Source organism: Suncus etruscus, chromosome 9 (assembly GCF_024139225.1).
Source record: "Suncus etruscus isolate mSunEtr1 chromosome 9, mSunEtr1.pri.cur, whole genome shotgun sequence".
Taxonomy (NCBI): Eukaryota; Metazoa; Chordata; class Mammalia; order Eulipotyphla; family Soricidae; genus Suncus; species Suncus etruscus.
In genome coordinates this window covers 54,532,202-54,549,899 of record NC_064856.1, presented here as the reverse complement: position 1 = coordinate 54,549,899, position 17,698 = coordinate 54,532,202, and the positions used below count along the sequence as shown (strand labels likewise).

At 37.1% G+C, this 17,698-nt stretch overlaps 1 protein-coding gene and 2 pseudogenes across 1 annotated transcript; 1 reads left to right on the top strand and 2 right to left on the bottom strand.

Annotated features, from left to right (window-relative positions):
• Positions 1-389: 389 nt before the first annotated feature.
• On the bottom strand, positions 390-6,035 carry LOC126018487 (olfactory receptor 52H1-like; annotated as a pseudogene).
• A 3,245-nt stretch (positions 6,036-9,280) lies between these two features.
• On the bottom strand, positions 9,281-11,827 carry LOC126018486 (olfactory receptor 52H1-like; annotated as a pseudogene).
• A 1,093-nt stretch (positions 11,828-12,920) lies between these two features.
• On the top strand, positions 12,921-13,717 carry LOC126018299 (cell division control protein 42 homolog). The gene has a single exon (XM_049780452.1). It carries the CDS (start codon positions 12,991-12,993, stop codon positions 13,564-13,566), a length of 576 nt encoding a protein of 191 aa, XP_049636409.1. The 5' UTR covers positions 12,921-12,990; the 3' UTR covers positions 13,567-13,717.
• The last annotated feature ends 3,981 nt before the right edge of the window (positions 13,718-17,698 follow it).

Sequence of the window (17,698 nt, the reverse complement as noted above, 5' to 3'; positions counted from 1 at the left end):
ATACTTTATTTGCAATTCATCTATACTGTTTCTGCATATATTGTATATAAAATGGGCAAATGGGTCCTATTTTTTTTAATACTTCATCTTCAGATATTAAAGAGGTTGCCAATGTATGACAAAAGTAGAGTTAGTAAACTAACACATTTTTACACTTTGTGTTAAAATTTATCCAGAGCTGTCTTCAGATAAAAAAAAAACTTTTGGAAATGAAGTTACACTTACCCTTACCAGGGGTTTGTGATGGAGAGGAAGAATTGGTGAAAATGAAAAGTTTTAGATCACAAAGACACTTTGTGATAAGACCATTGGTACATGTGTGTGGTTTATTCAACACTCATATGTATATAGTTGACAAACTAAGTCCTTCTTTGAAACATCTAGTCTTTCTAGATGTTTAGAAGTGCACAACGTATGTTAAAAGTAGAGGTAGTAAAATTAATACATTTTGTAGATACTTTTTTGTTAAAATACATTAGAGATAGTCTTGGAAATGGAATGATCAGAATATTAAAAATGCTTCTGAACAGTTTAATCTCTGCTTGTTCAGAGAGGGAGGGGAAAAAGCACAAAGGACTTTAGAGTAATATGTTTTTAGTTAAGCAAGATTAGCTATTGTCACTTGTCTGTATTTTGCTTTATTTAGCTGTTTATATATACTGTATATAAAGAACAGATGCCCTAAATTATAACATTTAGTCTTTATAGATGTTTAAGAGATTACAAGTGTAAAAGAGTTAACAAGTACATTGTATACTTTTAAAAATCAAAGTAAATAATATGAAAAATACTTGAGAAAGTGAAATTGTTAATATCCACTTGGTATTAAATCTGTTTTGCAAACTGTCCACTGGGTTGATGGGGTTAAGAAGAGACAAGATTCTAGGTTAGAGGAGCCAATGTAAAAATAGCACAGAAGATAGAGTGCTTGCCTTGCATGCAGCCAACCCAGCTTTGATCCATGGCATGTCCTATGGCCCCTCAAGTCTGCCACAAGTGATCAGTCCCTGAGCACTGCTGGGTGTGGCCCCATCCCCTAACTTTTTTAATTAAAAAACCTAGATAGTCCCTATGTAGAAGATATTCAGAATACAGTGGACAAATCTTTGTTGGAAACATCTAGTCTTATAGATGTTTGAAAATATATAACTTAAAAGTAGAGAAAGGGGGGCCAGAGTGATAGTACAGCTGGTAGGGCATTTGCCTTCCAGACAGCTGATCCGGGTTCAATACCTGGCATCCCAAATGGTTCCCTGAGCCTGCTAGGAGTAGGTCCTGAGAGTAGAGCCAGGAGTGACCCAAAAATTAAAAAAAAAAAAACAACTTTAAAATCTGTAGAAAGGTTTTTATCTGGATCTGGAACCATTAAAGGATTTCTTGGAGGAATCCTGACTGTTGGGGAAGGGTTTGCAGGGAAGGAAGTGCAGAGAAGGGTTCTATATCTACGCGGCTTTAGGCAGATTCAGATTGTCTTTTGTTTTATATATGCATTTTAGTTAATATGACTATATTAGAGGATAATTGCTAATACCATATATTTTAAGAAGTAATATTAGTAAACTTTATTTATATATAATTCCTTTTAGTGTTTAGGAAGGACTATCTTCTGGGAGAGTCTGTTAATCTACTCTTGGAACAAGATATGGTTAAGTAATTGGTCACTGAAATGGTGGAGAAAGAGGAAGGGTGAGGGAAGGGCTCTGCTAGTTCAGCTAGGAGACAGTTCTTGATTCTAACTGTAGGTCTATATGTGTGCTTTTTTATAGGACCTGTATTTATTGAGGACAAGGTTCATTGATTACTTTGCAACATCTAAGCTTTAGATGTCCTGAGGTGACAGTGTATGATAAAAAGTAGAACTAGTGAATTAACCCAATTTATATTTATCTCTTATAACTGATAGGAAGAGAGCATCTTGGACATAGACTATTAAACCATCTCTGAATAATAAAACATCAGGCCTTATTCTTGCGTTGGCAGCAGAGTGGTAGAAGGATGAGAAGAAGAAAGGGCTATTATTGGTGGCAGTTGATGTTGCCCATTGGTGGCATTTGATGTTGGCCATTGGTGCGTGTGTGTATGTGTGAGTGTCTCTGTGTGTATATGTATGTATGTAGCTGCACATAGGACTATGGTGTTGGTACTTTGGTTAGCACTTCGCTTCCTTGCTAACATTTTATTAGATTGATTGGATAATGAATTATTTTTAGAAGCTTATACTTTTCTCAATTGCTTTTCTCATTTTTACTTGGATTTAAGGGAATGCAGTATTTTAATTGCAACTATGCCAATATTTATCTAGAGGCCTTGTTACTGTTTTTGTCTTCTAAGAAATTTTCATTGCCAAGAAAGACTAGATTATATTTTTTCCTTCCAAACTGAATTAGTGCTGTGTATTCTTGTTTACCAAATACTCATATGGCTTTGGGACTTTGAAATAATAAACACTCATGCTGTATAAAGAAGCAGGATACATATCCTATGATTTTTAAGACAACGAATGCTTAGTAGTATAGGAAAACAGGACCTAGAAGGACATGTCAGACGTAACTGTAATTGTGACTATGTTCTTTGCTTCTTGTTATTTCTCATTTTCTATTATGCACATGTTAACTTCAAAAATAATAAATACTCTAAAAACCTGAAAAAAAACCTGTGCTGTGCTTAATAATAACTTATAAAGTAGTATTATCTTTGGCATTTCAAAAAAAATTGCCTCACTAACATAGCCAGTTGTCAATTATACTAGAGTGAGAAAATATACTTTCCTGAATTTATGTAAAAACATTGGTTTCCATTAAGCATTTTTAAAAATGTTTGAGAGTTAAGAAGAGAGAAAAGCTACTGTTTTTGTTTTACCAAAAAGGTAATTTAACAGATTTTAGTCAAGTTTATATTCATTCTCATTCAGTTCCATATAGAAAAATAACAATTTCCTGAACTTTTTTAAGGGGTCTAAATTTACCATACTGTCTTACCTTATATTCTATCTCAAATCCATACTCTGGAGAATATATCAATCTTTTTTATAGTATTTTCTTATCATAATGCATTGAAACAATTCTGTAGATGACAAAAACCTCAGAATGTTCACAAGTAAGTATATTATTTATTTAATTGGCAGTAGGTTTGTTCAATTTTTTGACATGCAAATATACTAAAATACCTAATTGTCAGTCATATAAGTCCTCAAGTGTTCAGAACACATATGTTACTATATATGTTAAAAGATTAAACATTTCTTATGTGCCAATATTTCCATAAAGATTTGACATAATAGATCTAACCATAGGTATTTCTCTTCTTATAAGGAAAGTAATTTTTATGGAATTCTTTATGAGATCTCCTATAAATGTCTTCCATATATTTCTTAAAATTTTGGATGTTTAGTCTCACATATTAAATGTCTAAAACAATTACAAAAATTTTTATTAAATTTCAGCAGGGATTTTAGAATTATAAGTAAAACAGTCATCTTAAAACCAAGGCTAGGCTACTTAAGACCTGATGATAATACTTAAATCATATGTGGTTATTTTAATTACATATGACTTCACTTACTAGATAGACCAACTAAATTTTTACAGTCTGAAAATTTTCACCAGTCTTGAAATGTTATTTTAGTAAAGGAAAGTTAATATTTTATTTTATTCAAGTACACTAAATACATCAAAATTTAATTTAACAATTCTTTAATACTATTCAACTTACCTACAAATAATTTTCCATAAAAACTATTCTCAGACCTTCTACATTTCTCTTTACATTCACTACATCCATAATTTCCTTTATTCTGTTTCAAAAAAAGTTTTACTTTAAGACAAATTCCTTCTTTTTTCCAACAAAAATATTACCATGTATTACTTTTGCTTACTTAAAACACATGACTATAGTTTTTATAAATTTAATCCCCCAGACTTATATATATTCACTAACTTCCCATTTCTATATATTACTACTTTATTTGCTCAAGAGATTTAGAAAAAGATATGCAATATCTTTAAAAGAGAGTCCTCTAGGAGCCAGTTCAATAGTACAGTGGATGGTGCTTACATTGCACGTGATCAACCTAGGTACAGTCCCTGGCATCCAATATGTTCCCAAGCATGCCAGAAGTAATTCTTGAGTGCAGAACCAGAAATAACCCTAAACCTTAATGAATATGGCCCCCAAACAAAAGGAAATAAAACAAAAATAAAATAAAATAGTCCTCTAAACTTCTACTAAGTCTCGAAGATTTGGTTGTTGTCAATCTGGGATCATTATCCTGGCATATTCCTTTCTTTACACTCATTAATTAACTTTAAAAATTTAAGTTACTAACAGATCTCAGAGAACAAATGCTCCTAGATATTTCTATCATTTGTTTTTCTTGATTTTGGTTCTTTCACCATGAATTACAAAGTTTTATATGACTGAGTTACAGATATATAGTTTTCTAATGCCAATTCTTTTTACTAATGTCTTCTCCCTTTAACTAATGTCCTAAGTTTGCCTCCCACCCACCAGTCTGCATATATGGCAGGTAGTTTTGTTGTCGTTGTTGTTGTTGTTGTTGTTCTGGTTTATTATTTTGGATTTTTAATGGTATTTTTTTTCTTTTTGGCTTGAAAGTGGTTGAGAGTACTGTTATTGCTAAAGTTTCATGCATAATACTTCACCTTACTTTTGAAATCCCTTTGACCACTTTCCTTTGACATCATGATAGTATCCTTCTTCTTGTCCCCTGAGGCACATTATGTTAACTATAAATTCAAGGTAAATTTTGGGGAAAGGGTAACCTGAAGCCTTATTCTTTTTTTTTTTTTTTTTGTGGTTTTTGGGTCACACCCGGCAGTGCTCAGGGGTTATTCCTGGCTCCAGGCTCAGAAATTGCTCCTGGCAGGCATGGGGACCATATGGGGTGCCGGGATTTGAACCGATGACCTCCTGCATGAAAGGCAAACGCCTTACCTCCATGCTATCTCTCCGGCCCCCTGAAGCCTTATTCTTAAGCTTTGATAGAAAAGAGAAGCAAAGACAACTTACTTATAAGCATTTTCATTGGTCTTGTTCTATTTCATTAACTAAATAATAAAATCAACTTTCATTAAATTTCTCTTTTACTGTCACTTCTTAGTCAAGTTTTCTTCATCAATGTGCATAAGTCAATAAACTTTTCCTGAATTTGTTTAGTTTTCATTCCATAAACAAAAGGATTTAGAGCAGGAGGAATAGTCACATAGAGGTTGGCAAATAGGATAAGTATTCTTCGAGTAACACTGTGCCCAAAACGATGAGCAAGGACTGAAAAAGCTGCTGGTGTGTAAAACATGAGGATAACACAAACATGAGAGCCACAGGTACTCAAAGCCTTTTGGCGGGCACCCTGGGATGAGAGGTGAAAGACAGCCCGGAGAATGAATGTGTATGAAACAGCAATAAGGATCACATCTGAGATAACAGTCATAACAGGCACAGCAAATCCATACCAGATATTAATAGAGAAGTCAGCAGTGGAAAGACGAGCAACCCCTATATGTTCACAGTATGTATGTGGGATGATGTGTGTTCCACAGAAGGGTAATTATTTCAGCAGAAAAACATCTGGCCGGATGACAAAAAAAGCTCCTCACAATGATGCTCACCACAATCTTGGTGATCACCTGTGGAGTCAGGATGGTGGTATATCAAGGGGAAACAGATGAGCGATAGGATGCCTGAGTCCACTACAAAGCTGAAGTGGAGAAAGAATACTTGGGTGAGACAACCAGAGAAAGTTATTTCTTGGGAGGCAAACCAGAGATTACTGAACAATTTAGGGACTGTAGCACTGGATAGGATGACGTCTGTGGCAGCCAGCATAGAGAGGAAGAAGAACATGGGCTCGTGGAGGCTGTGCTCGACTGCAATGAGGTAGAGGAGAGTGCAATTGCCCACAGTAGCCATGATATAGATGACACAAAAGGGATCCCAATCCACATGTGGAACTTCTCCAGGCCAGGAATTTTAACAAGGGTAAAGGAAGCAGGATTGTAGCAACTCAAGTTAAACATGGTCTCTTCAGTTTGGGATCCAGTGATTTTTGACCCTTGAGGACAAATCAACTATTAAAATTGATTCTGAATGATAATAAGCCTACTAGAACAGTGCTCATGATTGTAACCATCATATTTAATGTTCATATATAAGAAGCACTTTCTATTCCCTAAGAAAGGTTTCTATAGAATTGGATGGTATGGTACAACAAGCTAGACACAGAGGGAACCACTTATACTAGCAGCCCGGGGGTGGGGTGGGGCAAAAGAGGGGATATGGGATGCATGCTGGGAACAGGGGTGAAGGGAGGACAACATTGGTGGTGGGAATGCCCCTGATTCAATGTCACTATGTACCTAAAAAACTACTGTGAAATATTTGTAATCTACTTTGGTCCTCCTTTGTGAAGAAGATTACTAAGAGAGTTTCCCAGTTCCTGCCCAGACACAGGCCTGGCTGACCCCAGGAGACAAAGAATCAGCATTGACGCTGGGACCCGGAAAAACATTTCCTGATATGTGACTGCCATTTTTCAGACTCCACAGACCATATTGCAGGCTGAAGCTGTGCAATGGATTTTACCCCCTCCCCCGTACCATTTCAAAAGCTTTAAAGGGAACATGCATACTTCCTTTGAATATTTCTTTAGATGTATTTTCTTGTATTTTAATCTTTATTTAAGCACCATGATTACAAGCATATTTGTAGTTGGGTTTCAGTTATAAACAGAACACCCCCCATCACCAATGCAACATTCCCACCACCATCCTCCCCCAACCCTGCCTGTATTCGTGACAGGCATTCTGCTCCCATTCTTTAACATTATCTTGTTAATTGTTAGTGTAGTTATTTCCCTAACAGAGTATTTTTATAGGTATAACTCATTGTCTATATTCTTATGTAGTGGCAGTTTCCCCCATTTTTTGGGGGGGGAACCTATTTAGTAGGAAATTCTAATAGATAAGTCTCTCTAGTGTCCTGAGTTCATGTTAGAACCAGATTATCAGGATTGTTTACTTTGCTATTTTTACCTCCATATGCATCAGTAGTACCATGTGGCATTGTACCTTTTTGCATAGGCACATTAAAATGGGTAAATTTTACATGTGCAAACAAGTTATTATCTAATAGGAACACATAAATTTTATATAGCAGTGGGGCTTTACACCCTGAACACTTGTCATAGTGACTTATAGCAGTGGGGCTTTACACCCTGAACACTTGTCATAGTGACTTGGCTTAGACTTCAGATCAGACATTGGCCATTCACCCCTGAACCTTGGATCCTATCTATGGAAACAGCACAGTTTTCTACACCAGCACCATGAATCAGATTTCTACTAGGGAAGGCTCTAATGCTTCCCTGGCATCTAATTACTCCAGAGTGGGTTCATATAATACCCTGATGACTTGATAACAGCAACAACCTGCTTTCAGGGCAGGGTTCTCTGCATTGTCACCTAATGGTGAGATAAAACCAGAAGATGCTCCATGTCACCCTGACTTCGATATTAGATTTGTACAAAAACCAGAATCTCTAACTATAGAAACCTGACCACAACAACCATAATTGTGAAGAGCTTTTACTGGGACCACAGAGAAAGACTTTGGTGTTAGACAACTTAGTATGCCCATAGCCTGCAGTTGGTCTTATGCCAGAATGCTTCCAGGATAAGTTCTCCCTGTTTTTTTAGAAAAAAAGGTATTTTTTTTATTTTCCCCATATTTTTCTGTGCCAGTGTGTGTGTGGGGGGGGACCATGCACACACATTTTTATTATTATTTATTCTATTTTTATTTCTCATCTTTTTAATTGTGGCTCCCACCTTTTTCAAAGTCAACAAAAATAGAATCAAAGAATCTTTGAATATCTCAAACTTTGACAATCTAAACTCAAAAGGGCCTGTTACATTGGCAAGCCATGGAGCAAAGGGTGATGGGATATGATGCAGCCTAGGTCCATTGGTGTAAAGAGATTGACATTGGTGGTGGGAAAGGCCTCAACTCATTTTATATCTGAGATTCAATTATGAAGGACCCTGTAGATCACAATTGTTTCAATAAAATAAAAATTTTAAAAATAATTAAAAAAGAAGTTACAATTTTTTAAAAATTGAAAGAAAAAATTTAAATAATAATGATATTCAAAACTTAAAAAGAAGATTAGCACAATATAGCAATTATTAAGATAGATAGACAGTATTTTAGAGAGGTATAGTACATTCAGTACAGGAAATTATTACACAAACTAAAACTTTGATTATTCAAGAGATAAAATATTTGGAATCATGGAGGATCTAAGATTACTTTAATCACCTCAAGAATGATTAAGATAGAACTCAAGATGCTACATTTTTATCAAATTTCCCAGTAATTTTAATACTCACCAGCACTTGAGAACAACTTCACTACATACGTAAGTCTACTGTATAATTATTTTAATAGCTTTATTTAAAGTTAACTTTACCAACTTTTATCTGGAGGATAGTTCTTTAAATCTATTCCAAATATTAGACCATTACTAAATGTTTTAATCTTTTTCTAAGAGTAGTATTTTTCCTGGGGATTCACCTAGGGCCTCACACTTGTAAAGATATTCCTATCCACTGATGTGCTTCCTTAGAATTGATTAATTTCCTTCTGGCTATAAGTTAGCAACTCAACTAGTCTGAATACAGAAGCTTGTCACATGTTTTTTTCTTAAAGTACAGCATAGTAACAATTATGTTAAAAATACAAGTAGACAAATACAAATAAAGCTGAATTTTAGATTGGCTAATATGATTGCTTTGCATAAAACTGGTGATGGTTTGAAATTCAGCACCAGTTGGTCTCCTGAGTACCACTAGGAGTGACATCCCCCCTCCAAGCACAGGACTAGGAATAGTCCAGAATATCACTGATTGTGACCCCAAAACACCCGTAATGCCACACAAAATACAAATACCCAAGCCAATGATGAAAGGTTATTTAATTTACAGATAGGAACATTAAGTTATTGATTCTCTTAAGTAAGAAATAATTAACAAAATGAAATAAAAGGGTTGTTCTGATGCAAACATACCTTCTTCTATTACTTTTTTGTATTTTTTCTGACATATACCTCCTTATTTGGCACCATTGAGTTCTACATTATAGATTTTGAAATATATTGGCCACAATTATAAAAATCTTATTCTTAAAGTATAATACAATATTAGTAGTTACCTTTCCCAAATTTGTGACTAAAGTCACTGGGTCAGAATAGACTCACTGTGCCCCTTTAAGGAAGAACTGTAGGGTGTTTTTTTTCTTGTATATACTTGACCTTGACACTATAGATGATTAGATTGAGTGCAGGAGGGCTGACTATGTAGAGACTATGTAGGAAAGAGAAATATTATCACCAAAATGGTGGGAAATGAAAGATAATATGACAGGTATATAAAATATAAAAAAAGACACAAACATGGGAACCAGAAGTATTGAGAGCTTTCTGACAGGCATCTTGGGATGGAAGCTTAAAGATTTCCAAAGAATGAGCATATAGAAAATTCCAGTGAAAATTAAGTCTGAGAAAACACCCATCACAGACACAGCAAAGCTGTACCAGATGTTGATGGTGAGTCTGCATAGGAATCATAGTATGTATTAGAAATGATGAGAGTTCTGCAGAAAGGCAGTATCTTTAACAGAAACACACATGGGAAGATTGTATCTTCCCATATCTCCAACTCCAGGTGAATGAGTCTGAATCAGGGTTGCACGCAAAATAATCCGAACTGGGCCGAGGGTGAAACACGAGGCAGTCTTCTACCACGTATCTCCTACAAGTTGTCTGACAAAACTGTTTTTATTGAGTACAGAGTACCACCCCGAAGTGGAGCAGTAAGAACATAGTAAGGGTAGATAACTTAGGCTATTCTGAGTCTGTCCTGCCCAGGTTTACTTATAAAACAACTTTTGTTTTGAGTGAAACCAAGTTATAAACAAACAGATACAAAGAAAGCAGGAAAGATTTTTTTTTTGGTAAAATAAAGTGTAACCTAACAGAGAATGACACAGAAATACCTGATTATAATAGCTATCACATCTTAATAACCATTTGTTGTATGAGGATAGTAGCATGTCTTAAAGGGAAGAAAATAGCAACATAGCGATTCGATACTATTTCTACCAGAATGGCAGAATCTATAGCAAAACCTTAGTCATGAAAAAACATCTGGGTAAGGCATGTAGAAAAGTTGATCCTTAGAATCCAACCAAAAGATACTGATAGCTTTGAAATAAAAATAAGTAGTGTATTTTAACTCTTAATTTATTCTCAGATACTATAATATTTGTTCTAGAAACAAGGAACATTAGGGTGAAATCAACAGTACAACATGTCGGGTGCATGCCTTCCACACAGCCACCCCAGGTTTGATTCCAACATCTAATATGGTGCTGAACACCACCAGAAAAAATTTCAGAGTGCAGAGCCAGGAATAGCCTTAGCATTTCCAGGTGTGGCCCCAAAAGAAGTAATAATTTTAAAATTAAATAAACAAGAGCATGTGGTTACAAATATAATTTAGGAAGCAATAGAAATATGAATTAATGTAACAGCTTAAAAATTGAGCTCACAGATAATAGAAAATAGAATTGGTAACTGTGTTAATTGATAGAGGAGGGGAATAGTGGATAAAGGAATAGTAAATTGTGTTGAATCAACAACAATATATCCAACTCCATGAACTATAAATCAATTTTACTTATTTATTTTTCGCTGTGTTTTGCTTTATTTGGTCTCATTTTAGAGATTTGTTTTTGTTTGGGGACTGTAGTATATGAAAATATTTCCATAAGATTATTTTGGAATTGTATATAAAAATATTTCCTTAGGATTGTTCTGTGACTATTGCCCCACCTAGACCTTCCAGGTTGGGGCGCTGTGGAGTTGGCAATAAATAGCTTGATGGACAGGGAAAAGGGGGGTCTCTGCGAGAGCTGGGAGCAGTCTCCTCTCTCTCTCCCTCTCCTCTCTCTCCTCTCTCTCTCCCTCTCCTCTCTCTCTCCTCTCTCCCTCTCTCCTCTCTCCCTCTCTCCTCTCTCTCTCCTCTTTCTCCCTCTCTCTCCTCTCTCTCCTCTCTCCCTCCTCTCTCTCCCTCTCTTCTCTATCTCCCTCTCCTCTCTTCTCTTCTCTCTCCTCTCCTCTCCCTCTCCTCTCTCTTCTCTCCCTCTCCTCTCTCTCCCTTCCTCTCCCTCTCCCTCTCCCTCTCCCTCTTCTCTCTCTCTCTCTCTCTCTCTCTCTCTCTCTCTCTCTCTCTCTCTCTCTCTCTCTCTCTCTCTCTCTCTCTCTCTCTCCCTCCCCCCAACCTTTTACATCCTAACCTTCTTGTCTGTGTGGAGTATTATTTGCTGCCGATAAATATTACCAAGATCTCCCCCAAAAGGGGACAAGGGGATGGGAAGTAATTTCTTCTGGGGACTGTTTGGACTGTTTGTAGATTCACAAACACCCAACAAAGGATTTAACAGCACAGATTCCTTACAGGGGACCATACCCATAAGTACTCAGACTTAGTCCTGGGTATCACTCTTGGCAGGGTTCTTCATATCATACATGGAGATAGGGATCAAATTCAGGTTTACCTTGTGCAAGGCATGCTCCTACGTACTGTACCAGCTATGCCTGATCCAGCATCCTTGAGAATAATTTTAAAGATTAATTATTTTTTGGGGGGTCACATCTGGTGGCACTTTTGGCTCTGCACTCAGAAGTCGCTCCTGGCAGGCTTGGGGGACCGCCCGGATTCTAACCAGGGTCCATCAGTCCTGTGTTGGCCATGTGCAAGGCCTTATCACCGTGCTATCATACTGGCCCCCTGAAGGTTAATTTTAAAATTTCCATTATTTAAAATGAATATAAGATATATTACCAGATTGTGACAATGGTATCAACATTTTTAGATTTCTTGCTGCCACACCTCAAAATTGAAGCTTTTGCATAGAACTATGATTCTATATCTAATTAGAGATGTAGGCACAGTTGACACGATTTCTAGCATGTATTTTCTTTTCTTTTATCTTTTTGTTTTTGTTTTGTTTTTGTTTTTTGCTGCACCTGGTGATGCTCAGGGATTACTTCTGGCTTTGTGCTCAGAAATCACTCCTGGTGGGGCTGGAGAGATAGCATGGAGGTAATGCTTTTGCCTCGCATGCAGAAGGTCGGTGGTTTGAATCCCGGCATCCTATATGCTCCCCTGAGCCTGCCAGGAGCAATTCTGAGCATAGAGCCAGGATAACCCCTGAGAGCTGCCGGGTGTGACCCAAAAATCAAAAAAAAGAAAAAAAGAAAAAGAAAAAAATCACTCTTGACTTGGGGGTCCATATGGGACGCCGAGGATCAAACAGAGGTCCGTCCTGGGTCAGCCACATGAAAGGCAAACGCCCTACCACTGCACTATGGCTCTGGCCCTAGAATGTATTTTCTTAACTACACTTTAAGACTTTGAATGCTTTCCTTTTCTGGTTCTAAACAACCATTTCTGAAAAAATTATTGTATCTGCTAGCCACATTTAAATTATTGAAATTAGTCCCTATATATTGTGGTATAGAATTTATGTGGTATATATCAATACATTATAAGGTATTTTAAAGGCTCTAAAAAAAGGTCCAGCAAGCTAATTTTAAAAGTAAGTTAATATCTCTGATAATTTTCTTAGATATCAATAAAATGGTCTACAGTTTACATAGAGAAGTTTTGTGGGTTTTATTTTGGATACCACTTAGGATTATTTTCCTTCTATAATAATAATAATAGACTGAATTGCACCTATTCCACTAATATGTGAAAAATTTTTAAAATTGTTGAACAAAATCTTGTGATAGAAAATAAATTATGTTTTGGAGACATTGAAAAGAAAAAGAATCGAGTGCTGCCAACGCCCCGGCCGAGAAGCTGAGCTCATCATTGAAAATAAAGCAGTGGATATAAAACTGTTTCAGCAATGCAGACAATTAAGTGTGTTGTTGTGGGCGATGGTGCTGTTGGTAAAACATGTCTCCTGATCTCCTACACAACAAACAAATTTCCATCTGAGTATGTACAAACGGTTTTTGACAACTATGCAGTCACTGTTATGATTGGTGGAGAGCCATATACTCTTGGACTTTTTGATACCGCAGGACAAGAGGATTATGATAGATTACGGCCACTGAGTTACCCACAAACAGATGTATTTCTAGTCTGTTTTTCAGTGGTCTCTCTGTCCTCATTTGAAAATGTGAAAGAAAAGTGGGTGCCAGAGATAACTCATCACTGTCCAAAGACTCCTTTCTTGCTTGTTGGAACCCAAATTGATCTTAGAGATGATCCCTCTACTATTGAGAAACTTGCCAAGAACAAAAAGAAGCCTATTACTCCAGAGACTGCTGAAAAGCTGGCCCGTGACCTGAAAGCTGTTAAGTATGTGGAGCGTTCTGCACTCACACAGAAAGGCCTAAAGAATGTATTTGACGAAGCAATATTGGCTGCCCTGGAGCCCCCAGAACCGAAGAAGAGCCGCAGGTGTGTGCTGCTATGAACATCTCTTCAGAGTCCTTTCTGCAAAGCTGGTGTTGGCATCATGCTAAAAGAAATGTTTAAATCAAACTAAAGATTAAAAATTAAAATTCGTTTTTGCAATAATGACAAATGCCCTGCACCTACCCACATACACTCAAGCAAGACAGGCCAGCCTATAGGTCTCCAAATACTACTTAATTTTGCGTAATTGTGTATTTGTCAGAAAAGTGATCAGTGCTAGGTTTTTTTTGTTGTTGTTTCAAAAAATTTTTGTTTAAAAGCAAGGCATGCTTGTGATGACTCTGTAACAGACTAATTCGAATTGTCGAAGCTGCTCTGGAGAGTTATCTGGGCATCTAGTATTGTCATTTTTATTTTTGTTTTTGTTCTTTTTTGGGGGGTGGGGGAGTATATGTGGGGTCTTTTTATTTAGTCCTTTTTATTTTTATTTTTAAAATCAGTAACCATTGGATAGCCCTTAAGGGGAAGAGGATGAATTGATTCCACATTCTACTTCCTAAGTCTAGCTTAGAGAATATGTTCCCCACCTGGTGCTCTTAGGAAGGAGTATAGCAGATGACTCGTTTAATAAACATACTCCTTTTTGAAAGTTGCCTTTTTTCTCCACCCCTGAGTAGGTTCAGTATTTGATGAAACTCATGAAAGTGGAACCTGTTTTGCCTCTCCTCTTTTCTAGGATGCACTATCTGTTGACTATGACTTTCAAGGAAATTTGTTAGCCATTTGTTTTCGTTCTTTTCCTCCTTGAAGTTAATTTCTAACTTCGCTAATAAATGGAAAGTATTGCACCTTTTGAAATACACCAAATGGATTGAATACATAATTAAAAAGCATTTTTCCCTTGTCAAAAAAAAAAAAAAGAAAAGAAAAAGAATCTTGTCATATCAAGCCCATTGGGTCTTCAGGACAAACATCTTCATTCACTAAGTGTGATGCAGTTCTGCATTGCTTTCTCTTTGTGACATTTGCAATGTGGTGGTACTTTTTATACGTTGTTGTGGGACTCTTTAACTAGAAGGTATGTGAAACTACAGAGTGAAGCAACCATGTTCTTATCTGGGTGCACTCATCTCAGTTCAAAATAGCTTGTTTAAGTCCATAAACATCCTGCTATCTCCAGACGCATCCATTGCTGCTGGTTGCCAGTAATTTGTCTCTCTCTCTTTTTTTTTTTTTTTTTTTGGTTTTTGGGCCACACCCAATAACGCTCAGGGGTTACTCCTGGCTATGCGCTCAGAAGTTGCTCCTGGCTTGGGGGACCATATGGGACACCGGGGGATCGAACCACGGTCCGTCCAAGGCTAGCGCAGGCAAGGCAGGCACCTTACCTTTAGCGCCACCGCCCGGCCCCCAGTAATTTGTCTCATGGTTATGCTCTTTACAATTTTAATTTTTTAATGCACAACTGATACAGAAACCTTTAAAATCTGGACAAAGCTCAGGGCCAGAGCAATAGCACAGGGGAAGAGCATTTGTCTTGCACGTGGCTGGCCCAGGATCAACCTCGGTTCCATCCTGGTGTCCCTTATGGTTCCCCCAAGCCAGCAGTGATCTCTGAGCACATAGCCAAGAGTAACCCCTGAGTGTCACCGAGTGTGGTCCCTCAAAAAAAAAAAATCTCAAATTAAAATTGTTTAAAGAAATTGTTTAAAGAAAATAAAAATTTAAAGATGTGTGAAAAGAGCAATAGTTATAAACAGTTAATAAAATAATTAAAAATAAAAATAATTTTTTGTCTTTGAATAAAGTACTTTAAATAAAGTAACTTATATTTTAAAATATTAAACAAAAGTAAAAAAATTGTGCAACATCTCACATATATCTTATACCTAAAAAACAAATTTCTATTTAGTCAACATTATATCTTATCTAAAATTTTACAAAATCAGTTTAAAAACATGAGCTCTATGGCTTACTCTGTGGGTTGTAACAAGCATGAAAACGTGACACTAAGTTTCTTATTTTTATTTATTTTTATTATTTTAATTATGACAACAAAGATGCAAAGAAAGAAGACAGGGTAAAGTTACAGTGGAAGCACAATCACCCATAAACAGAATTCTCGGTAGTCCCATCGATGATATCCCAGCCTTGAACTTTCAGCCAAAGAACATTAAGAAAAGCAAAACTGAACCCATGTACAATACAATTACTTTGTCCCTCAAATCCCCAGTTGTAGTACATACTATTTCTTAGCAGCACACAATATAATCTAAAGACATTAGACTTATGTGACTCCTTAAACATTGAGGACAAAGTACATTTATCTAGTTCCATGCACATGCTTACTAGTTTAAGTTAACCTCAAAAGTTTTAGTGGGTTGTTTTTCTTAAGGATTGGAGTCAAGGGAACGTAGTAAAAAATGGTGTTAGAGTGGCATTTGTTTGCATAGGCCCTCCAAAATATAAGGGACATGGAAAGAAAAATTATGGCCTAAATACAAGGAGACCCTACCCCTGAAGTTTCCTGGCACAGGACTGACTCTAGGCTCCAGGCAAACTAGTTTGTCCAATCCAAGTCATCGTCTGTAGTGGCAATACACCTCCATTCCTCACATAGTCTCTGTTGTTGGTATCATGCTTCTGTATTAAAGATCCTGGAGTCTGCATATCCCATATTGCAGTCAGGATGGTGCAGAGCATCCTCTCATTTCACCTCACACTTAAGGGGCAATAGAGAGAACCATGTCCTGTAGAGCAGATCATTGTTGTTGTCAAGTCTTCTCAGTGTAAACGGAAGTCTCTTTTTAGGAGGTCGATGTCAGACCCTTGGTAGTGTCTTTCCTGGTAGAGGACTGCTTCCAGCTGTTGCTATAAAAGACCTTGGATGTTTCGTAGATAGCTTGCCTGGTTCCGGCGTGAATGGAGGATGCCCATTCTTCTGAGGCCTGTGCCAGGTCATTATATCAATGTTCAGGGTATAAGGTACATTATACAGAAATTTATTAGATAAGAACTTATCTGTATGTATAGTGTTTTCCCATTTTAATGTGTCTATGCAAACAAGGATCAATGCCATATAGCATAATCGGTGCATCTGGAAGCAATAGGAACAAGACCAGCAATTTTCATGACATAGTTCAATCATAGGCATTAAACTGAGGGACAGTTCCACCAACAATCCTTACTGAACAGCTTACAAAGAAAAGACAAGATGAAAAGTGGATAGAAACATCGTGGTAGAAGAATATATAGAGAGTTACAGCTGTTAAAGAAAATACACATAAAATATTCAAAAGATATATGTGTTCAATATGTGTTCAATTCATGTCCTTCTAAATAGTTCTGTGATTGTTAGATCCACTGTATGTCTTTGGTCTGAGATTAGAACTGTGTGTTACTGAAGTTAAAAAGGGTAAATCTGGGGTACTGATGGTTGGGAGGAGTATATGTTTGCAACATGTAGACTGGTATGAAATTGCCAGTGACAGCCTGAGTATAGCTGAGCAACTATCTGCCACCCCCAGATCAAACTCCACCCCCTAAGCCAATCTCTGGAGCCTGCCTGGAAGTGGGGAAAACCCACGGTGCCCCATCAGGTCCTCCCAGGAACCCACCTGGAGATCCGGAGGAAAGAGGGAGAGGGGGGTCGGGTGACCCAGGTCTGGGCCCCCCACCCTAGGCCGGACCAAGAGGCCCCTGGCACAAAAGGAGGTCTGCCAAAAGCCAGCCCGTGCCGGCTGAAAATCCTGCTCCAGGAAGGGAAAAATAAAAATAATTATTCTCTTTTCTGTGGTTTTTCATTGGATGGGGATGATGAGAGTTGATCCACAACCAATAGTACTCAGGGGCTATTTCCATCTATGTACTCAACAATGACTACTGGAGTTTTTCTGTAGGTAATATTTAATGGCAGGTCTCAAAGTGGTGACTTGCCACATCAGCAACTCAAGTGTTTTATATCTAATATTATCTCTCAGGCCCTCATGTGAATCTGAAAAAACAAAAGTTCCATTGTTGAATAAAAATTAATATGCATTTTGTTCTGGGCCATATCCTGTGCCTTATTCCGGACACTGCACTAAAAAATTAAATAGGTCGTCTTTGAGGTATCACCTGGGATGATGGAAATCAAACTCAGGTTGGACTCAAGCACTCTACCTACTGCACCATTTCTCTAGCCCCAACAT

Coding starts and splice junctions, on each gene's coding strand:
- LOC126018299 (XM_049780452.1), top strand. CDS start 12,991: ATGCAGACAATTAAGTGTGTTGTTGTGGGCGATGGTGCTGTTGGTAAA.